General features: G+C 40.5%; 1 protein-coding gene across 1 annotated transcript in view; it reads left to right on the forward strand.

The window, feature by feature from the left end:
- The window catches only part of FRK (fyn related Src family tyrosine kinase), a 51,276-nt gene extending 25,732 nt beyond the window's left edge, over positions 1 to 25,544 (forward strand). Inside the window, exons 2-8 of the mRNA XM_053459897.1 lie at positions 9,616 to 9,737; positions 12,078 to 12,241; positions 12,990 to 13,158; positions 14,500 to 14,658; positions 19,936 to 20,117; positions 21,627 to 21,786; positions 24,923 to 25,544. Coding sequence (XP_053315872.1) covers positions 9,616 to 9,737; positions 12,078 to 12,241; positions 12,990 to 13,158; positions 14,500 to 14,658; positions 19,936 to 20,117; positions 21,627 to 21,786; positions 24,923 to 25,137 — 1,171 coding nt within the window. The 3' untranslated portion in view covers positions 25,138 to 25,544. The remainder of the gene's footprint in view (positions 1 to 9,615; positions 9,738 to 12,077; positions 12,242 to 12,989; positions 13,159 to 14,499; positions 14,659 to 19,935; positions 20,118 to 21,626; positions 21,787 to 24,922) is intronic.
- Positions 25,545 to 26,288: the final 744 nt, after the last annotated feature.

Here is a 26,288-nt window from a genome sequence, read left to right on the forward strand (position 1 = left end):
CTAGGACTGACAGTCTTTGGATGCTTTGCTCTGGGGTGAAACAGGTGAGCGGGTCGTCAATTGCCCACTCATTCGCCTTTCCCAATGCTGCTGCTGCTGGTGGTGGTGCCAGTGTCTCTTACCTGTCAGTTCCCTTCCTGGCTAGTGTCATGCCTCAAATGTCCAAAATGCTCAAGGTAGTTTCTCCCCCTGGTTGCACGTGTTTGCGGTGTGGCAATGCCTGCTACCTCCGCCGGTGTAGCCAGCTTACGCTAGGGCCTTGTGTCTGAGTTCTGTAAGTCCGCTCCCAAACGTCTAGGACTGACAGTGTTTGGATGCTTTGCTCTGGGGTGAAACAGGTGAGCGGGTCGCCAATTGCCCACTCATTCGCCTTTCCCAATGCTGCTGCTGCTGGTGGTGGTGGTGCCAGCATCTCTTCTTTGCCAGTTCGCTTCCTGGCTAGTGTCATGCCTCAAATGTCCCTAATGGTAAGGGCAGTTTCTCCCTCCTGGCTGTGTCTGTTTGCGGTGTGGCAACGCCTGCTACCTCCGCTGGAGTAGCCAGCTTACGCTAGGGCCTAGTGTCTGAGCTCTGGAAGTCTGCTGCCAAACGTCTAGGACTGACAGTGTTTGGATGCTTTGCTCTGGGGTGAAACAGGTGAGCGGGTCGCCAATTGCCCACTCATTCGCCTTTCCCAATGCTGCTGCTGCTGGTGGTGGTGGTGCCAGTGTCTCTTCTCTGCCAGTTCGCTTCCTGGCTAGTGTCATGCCTCAAATGTCCCTAATGGTAAGGGCAGTTTCTCCCCCCTGGCTGCGTCTGTTTGCGGTGTGGCAACGCCTGCTACCTCCGCCGGAGTGGCCAGCTTACGCTAGGGCCTTGTGTCTGAGCTCTGGAAGTCCGCTCCCAAACACTAAGGACTGACAGTGTTTGGATGCTTTGCTCTGGGGTGAAACAGGTGAGCGGGTCGCCAATTGCCCACTCATTCGCCTTTCCCAATGCTGCTGCTGCTGGTGGTGGTGGTGCCAGCATCTCTTCTTTGCCAGTTCGCTTCCTGGCTAGTGTCATGCCTCAAATGTCCCTAATGGTAAGGGCAGTTTCTCCCTCCTGGCTGTGTCTGTTTGCGGTGTGGCAACGCCTGCTACCTCCGCTGGAGTAGCCAGCTTACGCTAGGGCCTAGTGTCTGAGCTCTGGAAGTCTGCTGCCAAACGTCTAGGACTGACAGTGTTTGGATGCTTTGCTCTGGGGTGAAACAGGTGAGCGGGTCGCCAATTGCCCACTCATTCGCCTTTCCCAATGCTGCTGCTGCTGGTGGTGGTGGTGCCAGTGTCTCTTCTCTGCCAGTTCGCTTCCTGGCTAGTGTCATGCCTCAAATGTCCCTAATGGTAAGGGCAGTTTCTCCCCCCTGGCTGCGTCTGTTTGCGGTGTGGCAACGCCTGCTACCTCCGCCGGAGTGGCCAGCTTACGCTAGGGCCTGGTGTCTGAGCTCTGGAAGTCCGCTCCCAAACACTAAGGACTGACAGTGTTTGGACGCTGTGCTCTGGGTTGAAACAGGTGAGCGGGTTGCCAATTGCCCACTCATTCGCCTTTCCCAATGCTGCTGCTGCTGGTGGTGCCAGCGTCTCTTTTTTGCCAGTTCGCTTCCTGGCTAGAGTCATGCCCAAAATGTCTCTAATGGTAAGGGTAGTTTCTCCCCCCTGGCTGCGTCTGTTTGCGGTGTGGCAACGCCTGCTACCTCCGCCGGAGTAGCCAGCTTACGCTAGGGCCTTGTGTCTGAGCTCTGGAAGTCCGCTGCCAAACGTCTAGGACTGACAGTTGTTTGGATGCTTTGCCCTGGGGTGAAACAAGTGAGTGGGTCGCCAATTGCCCACTCATTCGCCTTTTCCATTTCCTTTTCCATTTCCATTTCATTTTTTTCCGTCTGATACAAAACCTACCAAACATAACACACACAATAACACATATAACACAGTGACATAACACATAACACACATAACACACACACGTACAATTCACAAATCACAAGGACCTTTCCTCCTGTTATTTGCCCTGGCCTTCACTTCTACACTCACTAGCATTAATGCTATAACTCACACTTCACCCTATAACATTTTTCCATCCACATACCTGCCAACAGACCCAACTTTTTCAGGGACAGTCCTGCTTTTTTCCTGTCCCATCAAATTTAGCTAAACTAGGTATGCTAGTGCACATAGGTATAGCTGGGTAGGGTAGCACTACAACATTAAATAAATATAATAAAGTAAATAATAATAAATATAACTTTAAAATAAAATTAAATAAACCCATTAAAATTAAAATTAAATTATATTTAGACATAATACATCTTTAACCAAAACAGTGCACTGCTAATCTTAAAAATAACCGTACATAAACCCTAAGCTATTTTTTAGTTCTTGTCCAACATTTTTCCATTCGCATACCTGCCAACACACCCAACATTTTCGTGGACAGTCCTGCTTTTTTCCAGTCCTGTCCAGTAAAAGTTGGGTTGTTGCAAAGTATGCCATTGTAAATAGGTAGCAAATGTTAGGCATGTATTACAAGTGGTCCAAAATCGATTTAAAAATGTAAAATAATCCCTATTCTTTTATTAAACATCTATGGATGTGTGACTGTGTATGATAAAAAGGAGGCCAAGTTCCTTGGAGCATTTATCTAGGTCTCAGACAAGACAACTGCTCGGAGGAATTTGGTCCTCAGTTTCGGGCAATGTGTATTGTGTACAGTACACCTCGGTACGTGTGTGCAACTCTATTGGTCGTTTCGGCAGGGGGCTCGCCTGCCATCAACGAATGAGGTGCATTCCGCAGTTCTGCAATTCATTTGTTGATGCCAGACCAGCCCCCTTCCGGCGACCAATAGAGTCGCACACACGTACCTTCACGGCGCGAACGCATCTGCTGCTGCTCCGATGTGTTCTTAACCCCGTATTAACCCCTTCTACGCAGCCGGGAGAAAACGAAGATGAAACGAGCACGAAGAATGCCCACGAATATTCGCCAGAAAAGAAGACAGGAACGGGCGAATATTCACGGAATACAAAGGTTTTTTTTCTCCGAAGACGAGTACGAAGACGAACACGAAGAGCCCCCTGGTGCCCAAGTCTACTCATAACATCTTTGTCATGGAAGGTGAATTATGTGATCTGGAACTTTGTTCCAACAAAAATTTGCAGCTTGCAGGCAACACACAAGTTAATGAATCTGCAGGTTGCTCAACTCTCCTGCAGGCAATTATATTCAAGTTGTTATTATTATTTTTTTTTTTGTATAACTTTCTTTATTATACGGAGAAGACAGACATATAGTACAATATCAAAATTACAATGACATAGCAATAAGGTGAGCACAGTCACCAACAGAGAGGTCCAGCAATGCGCATGTGAGGTCAAGAACATTAAACAAGAAGGTACATAAAAAGGTGCCATAGATTAGGGAAAGACATTATCTCCTGCGTTCTAGCATCAGTAATACCGAGGTAAGCGGAAGTGCCTTAAAGCCCTGAAATTGGTTGGTGGGCCTTCAAAACCTGAAGACAATACCATGCTGTGGAGTGAAACGCCTGGAATATTTACAACCTGGTGTCTCTATTTAAAGTCGCGATATAAGGAGCCCAGCGGTTAAAAAAATATTTGGCTTTACTTTCCGTATGTAGAATCGACTCGATCCAGTCCATTTGGAATAGAAAATATAAACGGGATAGGACCATAGGCAACACAGGTGGCTGAGGAGATATCCATTGCGACAGTATAGCCCACTTTGCTAACGCCGAAATAATAATCAGGAGAGAACGAGCCCCCGAAGATGGAAGGGGGCAGTGTTCAGGGAACACACCGAATAGTGCCCATTCCACTGAAATAGAAAAGGGAATCCCCAGAGTATTAGTGATGTAAAGTTGTAGTGCATTCCAGAATGGAGTAAGAGAACCGCAGGATCACAAGCTCTGTGTAAAATTTTTAGGAACATACGCTCTGTGTAAAATTTTTAGGAACATCTCACTATAGTCTCTGGAAATTAAAATTTTAGAGTTACGAGTAAACGCCCGGAGCAACAGGTTTGAATCTAAATGTGGGAAGTCAGTTTTCCAAGAGGGAAAGCCTGTCCTCTGGGTATCCCAATCAATAGCAGGCCTGATAAGATTATATAACGTGGCCATCCTAAGTACTGTGGTGGGGGATAATATTGTCGAACGGTCCAAAGGGTTATCAAAGTTACTGCCAGAGAGGTATGGTAATATGGCATCTTTGGTCATGGGGTTCATTAGAATAAAACCCTCAAAGTATTTGGCGAAGCATTGGGCAATACCATTAGGGTCAGTGACTACAGACTGGGAAGTATCCCAGATCTGAGTTACATTATGATGTTTGGCTTTAGAATGACGAATAAGATTACCCAGAAGTTTGCCCGATCTATTTCCCCATCTAAAAAAGGCATTACGGGAGTAGTTATACGATAGCTGTGCTTTTTCAGTGACCCAAGTGTCATATAAGCTTTTGATTTCCTTATACGCTTGTAGCGTATCCGGGTTACTCAAAGTCTTGTGGGCAACGTATGCTTTGGAGAGTTCGTCAGTAAGGTGAGCCAACTTAGCTTCGGCCTCTCTCCTGCGTCCCACAACATAGGCAATGATATGCCCTCGCAAAACTGGTTTGGAAGCACCCCAAAATGAATCCGGATCGTCCAGATGTACATGATTATCATCAACATAATTGTTCCACTTAGAAATCGGGTATGTTTTAAACGCCTCAGAACTATACAGATAGTTGGGGAATTGCCAGTTACGGGAGATCCGGTATGGGGAGGACAAGCCGATATCCATCCATATAGGGGCATGATCAGAGATGGCAATTTGACCAATTTGAGCATCTAGTAGTCGGTGTAGGAACAAATCAGGGATCAAGAGATAGTCTAGCCTGGAAAATGAGTCGTGAGGATGGGAGTAGAACGTGTATTGACGATCAGATGGGTAAAGGTATCTCCAAGTATCCCTCAAGTGATAGTAATCCAGCATGGGCAGGGAGGAGAGTCCCGCGTGCCGGGAGGTAGAGCCAGATATATCCAACATGACATTGTCAACGAAGTTAAAGTCACCTCCCAAAATTACATTAGTGGCAGATACACTCAAAAGGAGCGAATAGATTTTGACTAGAAAACCAGATTGATTAGAGTTTGGAGCATAGACATTTACAAAAGTGAAAGTTTAATTAACCAGTTTGACTTTAAGAACGACATATCTACCTTCCGGGTCACAGATTTCAGATTCAATCATAAAAGGTAAACTTTTAGCAAGTAAAATAGTGGTACCCCTGGACTTCTTGGAATACATGGCAGAATAACAAGCACGAAGCCCTGTCGCGCGAGCGTTGGGGTAGATGAGTGATTGAGAGACCGTGGCTCAAGGGGGTCCCAACCAGCCCCCCTGAGTGCCCAATGAATAGTATAAACATCATGAGTACGCAACACCTGTAACAGAATACCATGCTTCTCCCATTTTGTATTTTTTAAAAACCAGTACCCGGCACAGTAAACCTTGTGCCAATAAACACAACTGAACAATAACAAAAACTTAAGAAAACACATGGTCAGCAGGAGTGTATACATAGTTAGATAACTACAAGAAATGCAGAACATGACCAAACACCAACGAGCATCAGAAATCCCTAGATTTAGGAGAAGTAGATGGAGACACACGAGTGCTAGAGGGAGAGCGAGGATGAGGTGGGGGGGGAGACCGTTGGTCTCGTCTGATCATCAGTGCAGGAGGAAAGAAGAAATTCTTTAGCCGCCATCGGGGTGTCAAAAAAAATAAGAACGACCCTCATGAGAGATTCTCAACTTTGCCGGGTAGAGAAGAGCGAATTTCACCCGTTTGACGTGGAGCTCAGTACAGACTTCAGAAAACTGGCGACGTTTGGCCGACACTGCCGCAGAAAAATCCTGAAATAATACCAGTTTGTGGTTGTTATAGGAAAGAGACAACGTTTTCCTGTACGCTTCCAGGGTCCGAACTTTATCAGAGTAGTTGAGGATCTTGAAGATTACCGCTCCAGGACGAGAGGTGTTGGAGGTGGGAGGTTGACCTATACGATGCACTCTTTCAATGATCAGGTCCCCTTGAGGAAACACCACTCCCAAAGATTTAGGAAGCCAGGTTGTCACTAGGTCATGTAGTGCTGTAGCTTTAACCTCCTCAGGCAGACCGATCAATCTCAAATACGTTCTTGCAGAGATGTGACCAGGATGTCATGTGAACGAATGGACGCTGCAATGGTCTCGTTCCCATCCTCAAGGTCAGAGACTCTGGATTCTAGAGCAGTAATTCTATTCCCATGGGAAGTAAGCTCAGCTAGTACGGTATTCATGGATTCGGATAGTTTCTCAAGTTTAGAGTCCAATAAAGGAGAGATAACGTTAGCAATATCCTGAGCCGTCAGGGTATCTTTCGAGGAGACTTCAGGCAGCAGTTGAACATCTGTCGCAGTAGAACCCAGGCCAGACGGAGGGGTGGGTCTATGGGCTACAGCAGATTTATCTCGTGACTTACTCTGCCTGGTAGACGATTTGGTTGGAAGATCCATAAACTTTTCCATGTGTAAGCAAAGAATCTGGAGTCTCACACCCCCAGAGATTAGTGAGAACAGAATATAACAGAGGGGAAAGGAGCAGGAAGGTAGGCAGAGCCAGTAATGCACTGCTTAGATAGAATGGATTTCTGATGGAGGGAGAGAAAACAAAACACCCACACACCCCCTCCCCACCTAACTAAAGTCCCCCCTCCACCTAACTAAAGTCCCCCCCCCACACTCTAACTAAGATGTGGTAACAGCAGACGTAGGAGCAAGTCTGTTGTGTGTACCAGTAGAAAAGCAAAAAATATGGGTAATAGAAAAACAAAGCGATCCCAATCCCAACCGCCCAACCTAACTAGTACCCACCCTCACCCCAACTAACTAGTGACAAAAAATTTAATAAATCCCCGCTAAGTACCAGCAGAAAAGCAAAAAATATGGATAAATGGATAATAGAAAAACAAACCGATCCCAATCCCAACCATCCCAACCTAACTAGTGCCCATCCTCACCCCAACTAACTAATGACAAAAAATTAAATAAAACCCCGCTAACTAAGTACCAGCAGAAAAGCAAAAAAAAATATATAGATAGATAAATGGATAATAGAAAAACAAACCAATCCCAATCCCAACCACCCAACCTAACTAGTGCCCACCCACACCCCAACTAACTAGTGAAAAAAAAAATTAAATAAAAAATATATAGACCGTGGATACGGATGGCCGTGTCACCAGGCAAGGAAAGATGGAAGTATCCTGCACCGGGGCTAGTATGGTTGTAGAGAGGAGACAGCTGCCGCAGGCAGAGCCACACACAATAATCGCCCAGCAGAGCAGGCTGCACGTTCCACTGCTATGGAGCCGACAAAGGCGTGTATTAAGGCCTATAGGGCCCCGCAGACACCCGTCAGGCGAGCGCAGAGACCGGGGGAGAAACCCCAATCCCCCGCCCGCCCCAGGGAAGCGCACCGGGACCACCACACCTCTAGGGCTACGTACAGGTTGAGATGTGCGGCAGCTGTCAGGCTCGAGTCGGCACAGGGATTGGTAGGTGCACAATGCACCACAAGGTTCCACCCAAGGTTCCACCCGGCGGCAGCTCACAAGACGCCTCCACCAGCGGCACGGCTGGATTCGCCAAGGCTGTGTTAGGTAGGTACGGGCAGGTTACGTCGGTCGTCAACACAGCTCTGCAGCGGGTTTAGACAGAGCGAGGTAGACACTCGACTCCAGGCCCAAGGCATGCATATGTACGCGTCCTCCGGGGAAAAAAAAAAGGGCACCACGGTGCCAATGAACCCGGCACCCAGTGCAGGGCAGCAAGGCTTACTGGATGGTGGCAAAATTGCCGTGATTTTCCAAAGATGATAGAGTGGATGGTAATGGATTTCAGCGGCATCCACAGAGCCCAGCTAAGAAGCAGCCATCTCAAGGGTCCGCCTCCCGGAAGTCTTTTTTTTTTTTTTTTTTTTAACAGTTCTAATTTGAGTTGGCTTTAGTCTTCTCGTCCAACTGTTATGAGTTTGCATTACCAATGTTCTAGAATAGACCCCATTATCATAACTAGGAACATTCAAGCTCCAGCTACAAGGAGCCCTTTCTTCGCAGGATGCAGGTAGGCAGTCCCGCTGACATTGGTGGTTGGTCACTTGATGTTTGGTGGGCGATCCCACTGAAATCAGTGGGTGGTCCTGCTGGCTTTTCAGGAAAATGTTTGTGGTTGGAGGGGAAGTGGGCTAGGACCAGGGTGTGTGTTGCAACGCCACTAACCTGACTCAGAGTTACTTGTTAAAAGACCCAGAGACCTGAACAATCTTCGCTTTACCTGGTGTCTTGGGGCAAGACCTGGAAAATAAGCTTCTTTGCCACAAACGTCAGCGGGACCTCTTACCTGCATTCTGCAAGGGAGGGCTCCAGCTAGCCGAAGCCAAACACTTCTCAGGTATGCTAAAGTGGGAGTCTGAACATTTCAACTGCCTGATATCACTACAGATTATCAAGGGCAAACTCCAGGGAGAATGGTTTTATCCTGTGCCTTATCTCAATTACTGGAAAAGTAATTGACATTGTATCTATTTTTTGCAAGTAATTACACTGTATCTATTATTTTCAAGTAATTTAGAATCCCACAAGGAGTGATAGGTTACACTGACTTCTACTCATTGGGTGCATCGTCTGTTAACTGTTGGTACCTCTCCCTTGTCTTGGCACCTCAGTCAACTCTAACCCTCATGTGGCTAACACTGTCCCAGCTCATTACTTACTTGGTACCCACATATATTTATTAGCACAATTTATGTATAAAAATATTCAAATTACCAGAACTGAACCTTGTCGGTTACACATTTGTATTTTGTCATGTGGCTGGAGAGAACAGTTAGGTGCTGAGACACCTACGGAGGCATTCAGGGGGCTGAAGCAGTTGAGGAGGGCAGTTGGGTGGTCAGGGGGCAGATAGGGGGCTGAAATAAGTTGGTAAGGGCTGGGTAATGCTGCAGATGGCTAATCTGAAGGGGCAGATGAGGTGAATGAGAGGGGTTGATATTGGGATGCGGTGGTTAAAGTTGGAGTTTGAAGTGGCTGAAGAGAGCAGAGAGAGGAGGCTGAGGGACCAGATATAAGGCTGAGGTTGCTAGAGGGAGCATTTGGGGTGTGATATCTAAATCGGGAGTTAGGTAGCTAAAGAAGTCTGAGTTAGGGCAGTTATGGCTAAGGTAATTAATGAAGGCATTATGTAATTTGTGATGAAACCACTATGTCACTGATTATGTAATTTGTAATGTCACTAACAAAAGCACACGGAGGAGTGAACTTTATCTCGTATTTAAGGTTGGCATTAACTAAAGTTTAAGTTTTTACCATTGAATGCTACATAAGTTCTTTATAGATATGTCAATAATAACCTTCTCAATACGATAATCAATTAAGAAATCATCATGGAGATTATGTTGGCGCACTGCAGTGTTGTTGGATTGGTGTCAGCACCATATTTATCTATGATAGTGATGTGTGGACCTGTATTCACAGTATATGTTTCTGTTGCAGGTATTTCTTTCGCAACTTCAAGCGTACAGATGCTGAAAGGCAGCTCATTCTTCCTGGCAATGGGGTGGGGTCGTATTTAATTCGCGAAAGTGAAAGCCAAGTAGGCAATTACTCTCTGTCTGGTAAGTAAACATCCAACTTAACCAGCTGTCCAATCATCTACCCATTCAGTTGTCTATCCATTCATGGTAATAATTAAATTCTGATGAAACATATCTTTTTTCCCTTTTTAATCCTTGTTTGTGTTTATGTTATGTTTTTTGGAAATATGTCCTACATTTTAACAGAAAATTTCATAATGTTTTGCGTTTTGAAGTTATGTATCATACACACTCGTATGGCTGGTGCAATCCTAAATACTTACATTTAAGTGAATGCTATATCTTCTGTGCACACAGTTAGGTAGTTACCTCTAATACAATTATTTTGTTCTAGTAAGGACATTCCCTCTTACCTAAATTCCTCTGCTTATTTTTGCTTGTCTTGATTTTCATTTTTGTAATATTTCTAACTGATATCACATTGAAGCTATTTACTTACTCCATATTTGTATGCTCAATATGGTAACGTGCAAGAAACTCTGATAAAATTAAATGCATTGTGGTTATACTAAGATAACTGTGCTGCAAAACTTATATGCTTTGGTTAATTAGCTGTTTTTCATTTACAAGCAATTTCCTTTTCACGCACCGAAATAACAAATAGGATAATCATTTGTATTTTTTTTCCCCCAGAATGTAATTACTTGATAATAAATCTTAGGTTTGGCAAGAACTGTATGTGGATTTTTATGAAACAAATGCATTTTCACACTGAGCTAAGTTGGCAGTTTACCTTACTAATTACCAGTAGTTAATTTTAAACTGGCGAAATCTATGAAGATGTATTACTGACTGTTAATAATCATATGTAAAGAACAAGATGCATTTGGTATGCCAACAAATATGCTATTAAATTTGTGTGGATACATTTATAATGTGAAAATGATACTATTCATTTTTAGTCCTGTGAAAAAGTAATGAGGTTTTTTTCAGCTTTCAATGATGGCTTTACTTTATTAGTATTAGGAAGGGAATCACTAGGCATCACTAATTGTTTAACATTAAGTAAAGTGAAATTTAAACATATGCTGGTATTTGGGATCAAAACTCTTATTATCCACTGGTTATGGAATGAAGCTCAGACTAGATTCATATTAATTTTTTTTTTTTTTAATCTTTATTAGAAAATAGTTTTTTTTTTCCTTAAAAGGACACTAGATTCATATTAATTTTATATTCCTGTTTTAATACTTGCATATACATAATGGAAAGATCTAATTTCCATAATAAACTTGCCGATATGTATGGTGTAGCAACAATAAAAAAAATGTGCATGTAGGCAACAATGAAAAACAATGTATGCATTAAAACAACATGGGTTATGCATATAGGGAGATTCTGTAACAGTATAACAGTGATCTGTGGAGTGCTATGTTATTTTCTATGTGTGCAGGAGTGATGCTACTGTATACACAGGGAGTACAAAGCTGCTTATAGCCCTCATTTGTCTATGGAGCCTTTTGATGATAAATGAGTAAGACCCATGAGATCCAGATTTGCTTATGACTGCAATGTATATTTGTAATTGCAGTCATTGTGTTAATTGAGTTAAAGATGTTAAATATTTTTGTTCAGGTGCACTAAAATCCTAGAATCCACTCTGTATATATGAATCAATTGAGTTCCTGAAAAATTAAGTTAGCCACCAAGGAAGATAGGCAGAAATAAATGGGAGTAAATAAATTTAGATGCTTTGCATTTTTTTAAAAATGGTAACAAATAAAATGCCACGGCCCACCCAGCGCCGCCATTTTCCTCAAAGCCCTTCCAGATAATAAAATAGGGCTTAGGTATAGCCGACTGCTCCATCTTGCATACCTGTGTAAGGAAAACAGTGAAGAGTGATGGCGAGTGGTACAGCACCAGCCACAGCTGTGTTCTACAAACCTGGGAGCTTCAACAGCATTGAGGCAACTTTCACTTGCCTACCTTGTAGTGCTTGATACACAGGCCAAAACGTGTAGGATATGCTTTGCGGCGCTGTGGCACTGTGATTGTACTTGGTCATGCATGTGTGTCATTACCACATAGTAGTGTCATCAGACTGAGCAAATTAAAGGACGTTGCCGATTTTGAGACCTCTGTGCAATGTTAGATAAATCAAATGCAAATCTTAATGGAGAAATTTGTATTAGATTTGAATATTGAAGCGTTACTGGGCCCTGCTGAAGGCAGCTCACATACCTGAAAGCTGGCAAGTAAAAAAAGAGTTTGGCTACTTTCTTAAAAAGCTAATCAGGTTCAGTAAACAAACTTTATAATCAGTTATTATAATGCAAAATATGTATAATGTATGATAATGTAATGATTTTTTACTTTTTATGACAACATTCTATTCTTTCTCTTTTTTTTCTTTTCCAGTGTATGATGGCACTCATGTGAAACACTACAGAATTCATAAGAACGATAATGATGGTTACTTCATAACCACAAGGACAGTATTTCCAAGTCTGCAGGAACTTGTTACTTATTATTCCCAGAATGCTGATGGACTCTGCTGCAGACTCGCTAATCCTTGCCTCAGGGTAAACTATGTGTAATTTCTAGCAAATAAATAAATTAAGGTATTGATTGATAACTCTGTGGACACATGATTTCCAGGAACATCTGGTTTGTGAATAAACCTATTAATATGAGAGTTTGAAACATATGTTTTAAGTGCATCATTGTCCCCAAATATTTAAATATATAAATAATTGAGGGCTATTTTACCAGACGTAACAGTCTTTCCAAGTTTTTCCTTGTCTTGTCTGCAGAGAGTTTATATATACATCTGTGTGTTTTTATGAAGAAATACTATTTGGTTGTCAGTTTGCATTTTCCTGAAAATTACAAAATATTTCTGAACTGCCGTAAACAATAGCAAGACAATGAATATTTTTTTGATTAATTGAAAATGAATATGTTCAGAAGAAAATTATTTTTATGTTTTTTACATCCTTATACTTAGCTTAGATTTTTTCTTATATTAGATAAATGTATTATAAAGACATTTATCTAGGTGTGTAATGTGTGTGCCACCTTGTGGACAGAAACAGCACTGCGATAGTCTTTTTTTTTTTCAGACTGCTTCCTACTTGTGTATATAGGAAATTATTAGATATTTTTCTATCCGTTTTGAATATCAAAATCTACATTTAACTTCATGAAATTATTTTTTTAAGCTAGTTGAAACATTATATCTCACAAACTTAATTACACTATGGATATATGGAGGTCCATTTATTTTTACTGCTTTGATAATATTTCTTAAAATGTATTCTATTAAACTAGAATGAAGCTCCCCTGCCTCCAGATTTATGCTACGAGACTGCAGATCACTGGGAAATTGATCGGAATTCTCTGAAGTTTTTGAAAAGGCTTGGTCATGGCCAGTTTGGTGAGGTTTGGGAAGGACTGTGGAGCGATACTATATCGGTGGCCATTAAAACACTTAAAACAGGTAATAGCACAAATAACATTTTAGATTCTTTTTGCTAAATATACATTATCCTGTACGCAAATAGTTTTGATGAAATGTAAAGAAAAAAAAATGGATACATATATTGCTTTTAATACCATTCTATAGTGGCTCCCTATTTTAGGAAACTCTCAAATCATATCTCTTTTACCATTTCAATGTACTATGTGTGCGATAATGTTGTCATATACCTAACCTCATATGCTAAAAAATGGTCTACAATGTAGCCATATAGAAAATATATGGTTTAAGAAATAACCATATCATACATAAGACACAAATGTTTTAACCTTTTCACACCTTTTTCTTTAAAGCAAAAAATAAAAGAGAGTAAAGTATTCACATAAACAAAACTGAGTAAAACTGAAGAGGCGGCAATAGATAAGGAATGGGTTATGATGTTCTGCAGCTTTAAATTAGCATAATAGGTATTATAATTACAGTTTTATTAAGAATAGCATTTTGTGCAAGTCTGTGTAATTAGTTAAACAGTGGTCCAGGGATCCATAAGATCTTGGAATTTCAGATGTTAACTCCAGTTCTAATACAATATTCGTTAAAGACCCACATCATTTGCATTTACATTCTAATCATACCTCAGTACTGTAGCAGAGGAGCATGCCCATGGGCTATCCCCATTCCAAAACGCAATTCCCCTCCAGCTCCCTGATGCAATGTTATCTGGACTAGCTCTGCCCATACCCATTAAGCAGATAGTTGCCCCTTGAGCAGGTAGCTGCCCAGGTATTTTAATGCAATATGCCCATCATTTATGGGCATAAAGCCACTGGCTCTAGGCTTTTCTAAATGAAATTGGCGACTCCTTATGCCTACTGATGATTATGTTCATGCCCCTTGACCTAGGCAATGCTCTAAACTGTCATGTAGGCCTCAAATCCCACTTGAAGGCTTTTGGGTTTGCAATAGCATTTTGTCAATTTCACACTTTTAAATGTAGCTACGCATACACAATTCTTAAAATAAATAAATGATAAATGAAAAACACAAAGCTGTTTTGTATTGCTTGCAAAATACTCCTTAAGGAAATAACACAGCTGTTAATAACAGATTTGATTCCCCCCCAAGTTCTTGTAATACATACGCCATGCTCCAATTGTTTTCTTCAGCTGAGCTGAAGTAGTGTGGATGGTTTTGAAGATTTGTGGGCTTTTCTTTAGATTAGAGAGAGAGAGAGAGCGAGAGAGAAAAGTCATTTTAGCTATTCCCTTATTGTTGCCATGTAGATAGAAACAGCCCTTATAACTTTAACTCATTGTTGTGTTTTTTTCACTGTTTTCTGTGTTTTGTTTTTTTTTATCTCAGGTACAATGAAGCCACAGGATTTTTTAAGAGAGGCACAATTTATGAAGAATCTTAAACATCCAAAACTTATTCAACTCTATGCAGTCTGTACGTTGGAAGAACCAGTATATATTATAACAGAACTCATGAGACATGGAAGTTTGCTTTCATATCTACAAAGTAAGTAGACATATTCATATTTTTTATAGTCAAACACTCACTGGCTATGTTTGAGATGTGAGCCCTGTCAAAACATTGGTGTTATGGGTAGCTTGTTGGAACCACTGTATCGCGCAGTTGAGGAAACAAAAAAGATGTTGAAATTCAATGTTAAACTTAGACTGTAAGAGCAAAGTGTCTGGAAGTTTTTTCTTGAGCAACCTTTTCTCATTATGTACTATATGTATTTGCCATGAAGATGTCAGTGAACACTTGGCCAACTGCAAACCATTAGTTTGTCACTTAAACTTTGTTTAAGTGACACACATATTTGTCACAAAACCTCCTTACCAACTCTCTCACTGAGGCTTTACAGGAACACTGGTTAAGCGAAGAAAGCGATCTTAGAATGTTACTGATAAGGCCCCTTACATTCAGAAATTCAATAGTCCCTGATGATTGCATTTTAGTTCTCACAGGTTTTGCCCTTAAAATGATTAGAATTACAGGCACCATCTCACTGTGATCATTCGCAATACTTCAAGCCATTTGTCATACAGGAGATGTGTTTACCTTCAGTCAGTTTTAGCTCTAGGTCAGTGATCATTGAGGGTGGTTGTCTGTGCGCATGGACAGGAAGTGCTCTATTGTTTAAATGGGAGCATCCCTATCACTGATTGGATGCTTGAAGCACCCAATCAGTGACAAGAGCCATCGGGCCATGGGGTGGGGGGCTGCTGCAGATAAAGCAAACCTCAGGTAAGTATTTTTTTAAATGTTTGTTTGGTTTTTGAAGAATGTACATTGAAGTACTCTCACAGAGTAAACAGACGTAAACACTGCATGTTACTGTATGGCATCTAATGCTTTAAATTCCCAATAACTTCTACTGTTCTCATATGAATTATGTCACTAAATTGCAATTTTCTGATTACTGCTGTGGGCATGCATGATCAATAGGTTTACAACTGAGAGGTAACTTATTAAGACTGAAATTAAACATATAGCACCTGCTATGAAATATATCTCTTGGATATTTGAATACACAATTCTTTCAGAACATTAAGAAGAATAATGATTGCAACCTGATTCTAAAATATGGAACACCATATGTTTTATAAACAACACATTTGGATAAATTAGTTCGATTAAAAAGAAAATGGCATTCAGATAAAGAATAATTGCAGAAAACCCCAATTAATTATATAACCACAACTAGCTACAGGTTTTAGAATTTTGCTCATAGTAATCAATAAAGACCCTTTACTTTGAAAAATGTGGTTACATTTGTTAAAATCTTATTACTTTGTTTTGGGCAGTGTGAAATATTGCAGTTTCACAGAGCTAAAGTGAGAGGGAGCTAATGTATTTCCAAGGTAACAACTAAACTTGCATTGCTAATAGCTGGATGCCAATTACTTAGAGCCCACAACAGAGTATCATTCACAATTAAAAAAACAAAAATGTTTGTCATGAGATAATTATTGTATTTTGTAAATTAAAATTTTACTTTTTGGTATACTGAATCTAAATCGAAATCTTATTCATATAAAGTCTTGCCTAACATTAACATGTTTTTTAGCAACCTATGTGTGTAGCAGAACTTCATATGACTCTACAGAGATCATCAGTTTTTAACAAATTAATCATCACAAAAAAACATTTAACAGTATACAAATACATCACCAACACAAATTTGGTTAATTGGTGTGAGCACAAGTAATCTTGGATATGGATAAAAACAATAAATACTTAATATATATATACAGTGCAATATATTAAAACAATTTAGGTGGAACAATTATACATACGAATGTGTATATGTAACAATTTGTCAATTTTAATTATTAAGAAGAGGCTTCTTAAGAGGTTAATGAAGGAAAACAATACTAAAACTATCCTATAAATGAGAAGAAAGAAAAAAGAACTATAAGAACAAGAGGAAAAGAGTGGGCTAACATCATGATTTAGCGTATATATTCATGTGCTATATACCATTTTTCAATAAAACAGAATGAGTAGAGACAGAAGTATTTTCAGTTGTCGTTAGATGTTAAACTGAAGCTTGGTTACTTACATTACATTTATTTATAAAGCGCCAGCAGATTCTGCAGCGCTGTTACAGTCAGTAGAACAATTTAGAAACACATACAATAACTCATACAATAACAAACTGGTGCAAAGGAGAAGGCCCTGCTCTTGCAAGCTTACAATCTAGTCGTGGTTGAGGGGAGAAGTGAGACAATAGGAGAGGTCTGCTTGAGTTGATCTGGTTACGATGATGTGTTGAAGCTGTTGATTGTTCAGATGGCTTGATTATGATGATGTTTGGGAGTAATGGGAAGCAATGTTGTACGCTTCCCTAAACAGGTGGGTTTTCAGAGAGGTTTTGAAAGTTGCGTATGAGGCAGAAAGTCTGATGGAAAGGGGAAAGGAATTCCACAGGAGGGGTGCGGCGCGGGTGAAATCCTGTATACGGGAGTGGAAAGAGGTAACAACAGTAGAAGATAGCCGCAGGTCGTGAGAGGAGCGAAGGGGGTGGGTAGCGGTGTATTTGGATAGGAGGATAGAGAGGAGATGCAGAGTTGTTGAGGGCCAGGGTCAGACGTTTAAATTTGATTCTAAAGGGTATGGGGAGCCAATTAACTGCTTGGCAAAGTGGAGCAGCGGATGAGGCGCGGCGGCAGAGAAAAATTAATCTAGCTGCGGTGTTGAGGATGGATTGAAGCAGTGAAATACGGGAGACCGGTTAGTAGGGAGTTGATTAGTAACTTGGTAGTTTCTTGTGTGAGGAAAGGGCGGATTTGGGAGATGCTTTTGAGGTGGAGGCGGCAGGATTTGGTGAGGGATGAAGGAGAGAGCAAAGTCAAGGGTGACACCAAGGCAGCAAACCTGGTCTGTTGGTTGGATAGTGGAGTTGTCAACGGTAATAGAGATGTCAGGAAAAGTAGACAGAGCAAATGGCAGGTTTACCATGAGTCTTAGAGATGTTGAGCTTTAGGTAACGGGACGCCATCCATGATGCAATTCCTGATAGACAATCAGTGAGGCGAGTTAGAAGAGAGGGGTGAAAGGTCAGGAGCAGAAATATAGATTAGGGTGTCATCTGCATAAAGGTGGGACTGAAAACCAAAGGAAGAAATAAGTTGTCTGAGGGAAGAAGTGTAGATGAGAATAGCAGAGGCCCAAAAACTGAGCCTTGTGGAACACCAATAGATAGCAGTAGGGGAGAGGAGCAAGTTCCAGTGAATGAGACACTAAAAGTACGGTTAGAAAGGTAGGATTTCAGCCATGAAAGAGCCGTGTCACGGATGCCATGAGCATGGAGGGTTTGTAGGAGGAGGGGGTGGTTGACTGTGTCAAAGGCTTCTGAGAGGTCCAAGAGATTAACCAGTGAGAATTGGCCTTTTGTTTTAGCTGCAAGGAGGTCTCTGTTGAACTCTGTGGATGGAAACCGGATTGTAGAGGGTCAAGTAGAGTTTGAAGAGAGAAAGTTTGTTAGTTGATTGTAGCCATTTGGAAGTTAGCGGGAGAAGTGAAACTGGATGGTACTTTGATGGGGATGTGGGATCAAGGGAAGGTTTCTTTAGGATGGGGGAGATGATGGCATGTTTGAATGGGGATGGGAGTACACCAGAGGAAAATTCGAGATTAAAGATATGGGTTAGGGTTGGGGTAAGAACACTATAGAGGTGGGTAGGAGATGTGAAGGTGCAGGGTCGAGGGGACAGGTGGTGAGGTGGGAGGACAACAGGACCTTGGAAACCTCAAAGGGTGTAACTGGGTTGAAGCAGGTGAGGATGGATTGAGGTGAGTGGGGGGGTTGAGGTGCCATATGATTGACACAATGGGGGAGGATGTTGTCCCTGATGGTGTCAATTTTGTTTTGAAGTAGGTGGTAAGCTCTTGGGCAGAGAAGTTGGAGGGCAAGGGAGGTGCTGTGGGCCTGAAAAGGGAGTTAAAAGTGGGGAATAGAAGTTTAGGGTTATAGGAAAGAGAGGTGAATTTGTAGTGAATGAAGCGTTCAGGTGAACAAGTCTTCCTCCACAGGCGCTCAGCGGTACGTGAACACCTTTGAAGGAAAAGACATGTTACAAATAATCAGTGTATGGTGAAAATGGAACATAGCAGAAACATAATTAAAAAAAAAAAAAAAAAAGAAATACTTTTGAGTTCTATGCTCAACCTCTGCAATTAATCTTTTCCCATAACACAGCAACACACTACATTCCCACCTATACAAAATGTACTTTAAACAAGTGCCCATTCTTGTTTATGTCATATCTGTTTTAGACAAATACATTCAAATCATTCCAACTGGAATAATCATTCTATGACTTATACGCTATGGGATCTTCCCATACTCCTTCTAGATTTTAAACTCATTTGAACAAGTTCCTCCTTGCACTTTGTATAGCACTAAATAAATCAATAACTAATAGATAATGATATATGAAGAACTTAATGCAAACATTCAGAAAATTGCATACTGCATATGGAATGAAGCTTAACTATATAGTGTACCTCTTTTCCACAGTTTTATCTTGTTTGTTTTTATTTTCCTTAAAATGATGGGAAATATTGCTTAGATTTTGGTGAATAACTGCAAATATATATGTTTGCATTAGTAAAACATATGCACATATGACATAGTAATGAGCAGGGTGAGCAGGGTGGGCAGTACATGACCGTGTCAGACATTTCAGCAAATGTCATATAGGCTCATGTTATTAACACTGATAGCCTTGTACAGTTTGCCTACCAGTGTGTTTATTGTTTCTGTGAACCACAAAAAAGGCATGACGCTAAAAATGCAAGGGTAGCATAACTAGGGATCCCAACAAAAAGGGCAGAGTGTCCCAGACAGGTCCTAATTCTGTGAATAGGGCTGTCCCAAAGCGCAATTAGGACCAGCCTGGTTGCAAACGCAGGCTCAATGGGGTAGTAGCGCTCGTAGTGGTCTGGCTCCATATATTATAATTGTGTGAGTTTGTGTGTCACAGATTGAGTGTGTGTGTGTTTGTGAGCATTAGTGTATAATGGTTACAGTGAGGGGGGAGGCAGGGAGTCTGGTGGGCACTTGGCTTTACATGCCCCCTGCCCTGGAGCCAGAGCATTCAGAGTGATAACAATCAATACAGTGTAGGGGGAAATGATGTCAGAAGAAATTTAATTTAATTTTTTTATTTTTTTTTATTTTTTTTGGTGTAAAATGGCAAAGCACAGTGTATAGTTAAAATTATTCATGCAGGTTTAATTTAAATGTTTTATTTGAATGTCTTGATATTTGTATTGCAGATGACAAAGGTGAAACAATTGGACTGCCTCAACAGGTAGACATAGCTGCCCAAGTGTCATCAGGAATGGAATATTTAGAAAGACAGAACTTTATCCACAGAGACCTTGCAGCCAGAAATGTTCTTGTCGGTGAAAACAGTGTATACAAAGTTGCTGATTTTGGACTAGCCAGAGTTTTTGAGGTATTGATACATATTTATTTTTACCTTTAACACAAAAGCCTAAGTATATTTTCGCATGAATGTTATTATCTAATGGCCACGAATGTCCTCAGGTAAATGGATCTTGCTTACAAGTAAGTTGAAAAAAAGTAAACCTGACTATGTCCATACTGGACAAAAGTGCATCAGGGGACAACTCTGTATCAAAATATGGAGGTCACAACTTATAGGTGCCATAGGTGACAGCCTTATAAACAGCTCACAGTGTACCTAGGGAAACCTACAGTATATGTAACCTAATAGCAAAGATGGCAAAAACAAAATAATTTTCTTAGAATCCCCTACACCATAATTTCCAATAGGCGTTGTAGACCACAGAAACATTTCAACCCATTTTTATGAAATAAATGTACCAACAGGTACTTTTATGACATTCCATTCTAAATACATAGACAATAATGTGCTTGGTCCCCCAACTACCCCCAGTGTTCTGGGAAGTCTTTGCACATGGAACAAGAACAGGAGAACATGTAGGAAACATTAAAAGAGGACTAAAAAAGCCATAGTCTCTCTTTTCATTTCCTAAATTGTTATCCTTTATTGCAAGAGCTAAATGTTCTGGATTTATGAACTAAAAATCCTAAATGAGGATTTTGAATTACATAATTTTGTAAGTTAACATTTTTGGACACATTAAATCTACACACATCTACTTTGACACGACATCCTTTGCCTATTAGCACTGCACTTATGTATGATTATGTATTCTTTATACATGTCACCCACTTATGGGGACTAAGGACAAAAGTATTGGGACACCTGACCATTACACCAACAAGGACTTTTATATTATTATATATAATAATAATATATTATAATAATATTTTATCATATTCTAAATACGTCAACATTAATATGTAGTTATCCCCCTTTGCAGCTATAACAGCTTTTTCTACAAAGTTGGAAGCATAGCATTGTCCTAAATGTCTTGGCATGTCCCCTTCAACACAGAGCCCTGACCTCCTCAAACACATTAGACATTGCCTGGCATTGCATGGCTGCCCCAACACATAAAATAATCTCTGGTATTATCTAGTGGCAGAAGGGAATGTAGAAAAAAATGAATTTTGAGGCCAGAAAGTCTGTAACAATTTGAGCTAGCAGTAGGATTCCAGGGCAATTATATGTAAGAGATCATGGGAAGTGAATACTTTCTGCATGAAATGGCCACCTATGCCTTTTACTGATCCCAAGTCTAGAAAAATATAAGTAGGAAAAACAATGTTTTATAAGTGGGATATACGGCTTAATTTAACTGAAACCATAATTTTTAAATATTCAATATTGGTAACGGCCTACTCTTGACAGCCACAAAAGTGAAACATAAAACTGTGACATGCTTTGGATAATATATGACTTTTTACTCTTGGAATTTTTCTTTTAAATAGATTTGTGCATAACATTGCACTGTTTTTAAAATTAGTCTTATGTACTATATGTAATGCTTAAACAATGTATCTTTTCAACAAGGATGATGCTATCTATTTGGCCAGAAATGATACAAAGCTGCCATTAAAATGGACAGCACCCGAAGCAATCTGTGACAACAAGTTCAGTGTGAAGTCTGATGTCTGGTCATTTGGAATCCTTCTCTATGAAATAGCTACATATGGAAAGATGCCTTATCAAGGTAAGGTCATCTATTGAACTGTATGCCAACTGTTACATTTGCACTTGTATAAAACAGACAACTTAACTAAAATGGGTGAGGCTTGAGTCGATGCTAGTTTTGAAAAAAGCAAGCAAGCTGCTTGTGAGTTGCAAATGGAAGTTTTAACGTTGCTCCATTTAACTCATTTTCAAGATTACATCTTGTCTTTTGTCCATTCAAGTTTCCATCCACAAAATAATATAAAAAATAGCCTTGTTATGACAAAAATATTGTCACACAAAATAGTCTTACACACACACACATACACACTGTACACAGCTAGACCCAATTGGAAAATAATACCCAAAATGTATCCATTAACTTGCCCTGATTTGGAAAGCAGATTTTCATCTACTTTGGTAATTATACTGTAGGGCAAATGTTATATATACATAAATGTATTACTACAAGGGGTGCATCATTTTTTTTAAATTTAGCATAGTGGGGTTTAAAACCATCTCATAAAACTATATATTACCCATAGCTTTTCATTAGGACCTTTTTCACACTTTCTGAGGCAGACATTTTATCACCAAACTATTTCAAATTTAATTTCTTTCCCAGGAAATAAGCGACTGCTAATCCCCCCCCCACAATATTTATTTTAAGCAGTATCCCCAAGTTAGGTAGGGTAACTGGGGTAAACAGGGAGTTTTGTAGGGGTTGAGAAAGAGAACATTTATTGTAGGGATAGCTATGACTAGGGATTTTTGTAAAAAAAAAAACCTTTTTATAGACTTTTTTTTTTTAAATTGTACATTTATTAATGGGTTTGGCCACCTATGTATTTTTTTGCTCCATTTTACTTTTATGACCCCCATGGATCCCTATTAGCATAGGGCAACCCTTGTGATGTCACTGATGATCACCAGTAGGGTTTTTCCGCACAGCAATCAGGGGACTTCCCTGTAGGCAGGGCCAGACTGGGACTGAAAAGCAGCCCTGGAAAAATTTGGAGACCAGCCCCATATAGTTTATCTCACGGTGAAGCTCTTATACCCACACGCACCCCTTATACACACCCGAGTCACACTATGTGCCATTCTTTTTATCTCATTATTTGTATTAAAATGCCAGAAAGCAAAAGTGTTAAAAGGCCCTAATAAATGAAATACATTACACATAATGGGATCAAAACACTTGCTACTGCAAACATTTTTAGATGAAAGAGTTCCATTTTATTCAGTGGAACAAAACACTGATCACATTATTCTTCACGATATTCTGGTAAGAAACTTTTATTTCTTTATTAATTCATGTAGACTATTTTTTTCCATATTTAATAAAAGCTATGATTGAGACATGTTTGGTTTTTATTTCCTTTCACTTGACAACCTACCCCCGAGTTATGCACCTCTGCCCCCAGGCTTGCCACTCTGCCCCCTGATATGCCTTCTAACCCCCTATATGCCACTCTGCCTCCAGAAATGCCTTATACCCCCTATTTGCCACTCTGTCCCATGATATGCCTTCTAACCCCCTATATGCCACTCTGCCATATAGGGGGTTAAAAGGCATATCATGGGACAGAGTGGCATATAGGGGGTATAAGGCATTTCTGGAGGCAGAGTGGCATGAAGGGGGTTAAAAGGCATATCATGGGGCACTCTGCCTCCAGAAAAGCCTTATGCCCCCTATATGCCACTCTGCCTCCCTGATATGCTTTATACCCTCCTATATGCTCCTCTGCCCCATGATATACCTTTTAACCCCCTTTATGCCACTCTGCCTCCAGATATGCCTTTTGACCCCCTATATGCCATTCTGCATCCAGAAATGCCTTATACCCCTATATGCAACTCTGGCATATAGGGGGTTAAAAGGCATATCATGGGACAGAGTGGCATATAGGGGGGTATAAGGCATTTCTGGAGGCAGAGTGGCATATAGGGGGACACACTTACATACACACACATGCCGATTTTTTTTGTTTTTAACAAATACAAAAAACATTATACAGTACAAAAAATACATTATTTTACTCACCTTCTACTTCTCTTGACTTCCTGCTAGCTGCACAGTGCACACTGTTCTCCTCTATGCTGACAGGATGCCACTGACCTGACATCCGGTGCTGCAGCGAGGGGGCGGAGCTTCTACCTCACACTGCTCCCATCACTATGCAGCCATCAGACTGCTGGGAATGTAATCTAAACGGCCGGTGCGTGCTGATGCCGCCGGCCGGAGCTACTTTTTTTTTATTATTTATATGGTAAGCTGGATCGGCTTGCCATATAAAGTAAAAAAAAAAGTATTAAAGCAGAGGCGGCCGGCGGCATCAGCACGCACCGGCCGTTCAGATTACATTCCCAGCAATCTGATGGCCGCATAGTGATTGGAGCAGCGTGAGGGGTGAAAGGTCAGTGCGAGGGGGCGGAGTTTTCACCCCTCACACTGCTCCCATCACTAGACGACCATCGCACACGGCTGCTGGGTGCTGATGCCGGCCGGCCGGCCGCATCAGCACCCAGCGGCCGCTTTGATTAGATTTCGGGCAACCTGGGGGCAGCTCAGCGGCTGTCTTCATGGCCGCCCAGCCCACGGACCTTCCGGCCCACCGGGAAATTTCCCGGTATCCCGGTGGGCCAGTCCGGCCCTGCCTGTAGGAAAACCTGATCTCCGCTCACTGGCAAAGATTTAGCCCTGCCAATGCAAAAAGTCCATGATGCCAAATCTAGGAAATGTAAGTATGGAAAACAATGTCTTATAGGTGAAATATACACAGGTTTTACAGCTTAATTTAACTGAAACCATCTTTTTTAGATATTGTATATAGTTAATGATCTGCTCTTGACAGCCACACAAACTAAACAGGGGCTACATGCTTGCTCCTCAAGGACCATTTTTTGTGACATATCCCCTACATCCACGGGCATCAAAGCGTTAACACGGAATACAAGGTCTCACTGTTATAATCATATTGAGCAAATTATTTCCTCATGTAAATTTTAAATTGCCATATATTATTTTTTAAAATAAATTATCAATTTATTAATAATACAATGTATAATAACATGTATTATTTTTAACCCTCTTATAAGGGGCAGCGCTTTCTTCACCATCCATTTCAGTATGTTCTATATATCTTTAGTAATAATCACAACCTGTTTTGTAGGTATGTCAGGAAGGGAAGCACATGAGAAGGTGATGATGGGATATAGGCTCCCACAGCCTCCAAACTGCCATGCTTCATTCTACAAAATTATGTTGGACTGTTGGAAAGAACAACCAGAAAATAGGCCAACATTTGATACATTACAATGGAGACTGGAAGATTTTTTTGAAGTGGAAGTATCATCTTATTATGATCCAAAAGAGTTTATACAATGAACTTTGGACACAAAACAGAAAATATATGTGGCCTCAAATGATTAGTATCTTACTAATGATCTTACTAATGGATAAGTAATTCAGTGTCAAGAGCAGCAACTGGTGGTCATTCCTTTGCTTTAATAGTGAAGGATACTCAAATGTAATTTCAAGATTTAGTTCTATTGAACAAATGAATCATAAGAAATACATCAGCGCTAGGAAATACAGCACTGTTAATTCAAGGATTTAAATTAATTGAGTCAAGACAGCAGGTGAAAAAATAATTCAAGAAAACAAGATGCTCTAATAGGCAGTTTACAATACATAGCTAGTATTTACATGAATAGAAATATGTCAAATACCCATCATTAAATAGGGTAGGTTACACTATGAAACTATTTATAATGTAGAAGTAATTTTAAATTCTTACAACATTTTCAAAATCAAGCTTGTGTTTCTTATGTACACAAGGACTAATTTGGTCACTATGGTTCCATTTTTAGTTTTATGTGATGCTGAGTGGATCTACTATATACATAATCATATACTGTTGAATGTTTTGTGTTGTTAAAAGTGGAGATGGTATAAGGAACCCTGGAGAATCTTAAATAGAACTATAGAGGTTGCATGACCATGGCTGAGGAATCCTACAAACAAACCCCCTTCTAAATAAAATTAGATAGGTGCAACAGAAGGAAGGTTAAAAGGCACATAGAAAGGAGCATAGGTGGCACACATCCCCACTCTTTTTACCTTTCCATGCATGGACATCCAGCCCTGCTTCTATTGCACTTTATTGTTTTGCATTCCATTATTCTAGAAGGATTATGATTTTTGTCAAGCGCAAAACTGTTAAAATCACGTATTTTCTGGTACTATTAAAATTATGGACTAGCTGTGTGCTATTAACTTAATGCAACAGACATAGAAATGGAAGATAGGACAATACAAATGGTATGACTCCCAAAGGGTTTAAGTGTATTCCAATAACTCCAAATTTGGCAACTATTGAGCATGATCCTGTATGTTAGTGGGCTGAATGACAGGATCTAATATAGTAGCTTTAGCACATAAAGGAATAATAATATATTAACAAATACATACCTGCCCCTTTGTCAATGAAATCTACCAATTATTTCTAGGCAGTGTTTTAAAAAAGAAGACACGTT

Source organism: Spea bombifrons, chromosome 3 (genome assembly GCF_027358695.1).
Source record: "Spea bombifrons isolate aSpeBom1 chromosome 3, aSpeBom1.2.pri, whole genome shotgun sequence".
In the NCBI taxonomy this organism is placed as follows: domain Eukaryota; kingdom Metazoa; phylum Chordata; class Amphibia; order Anura; family Pelobatidae; genus Spea; species Spea bombifrons.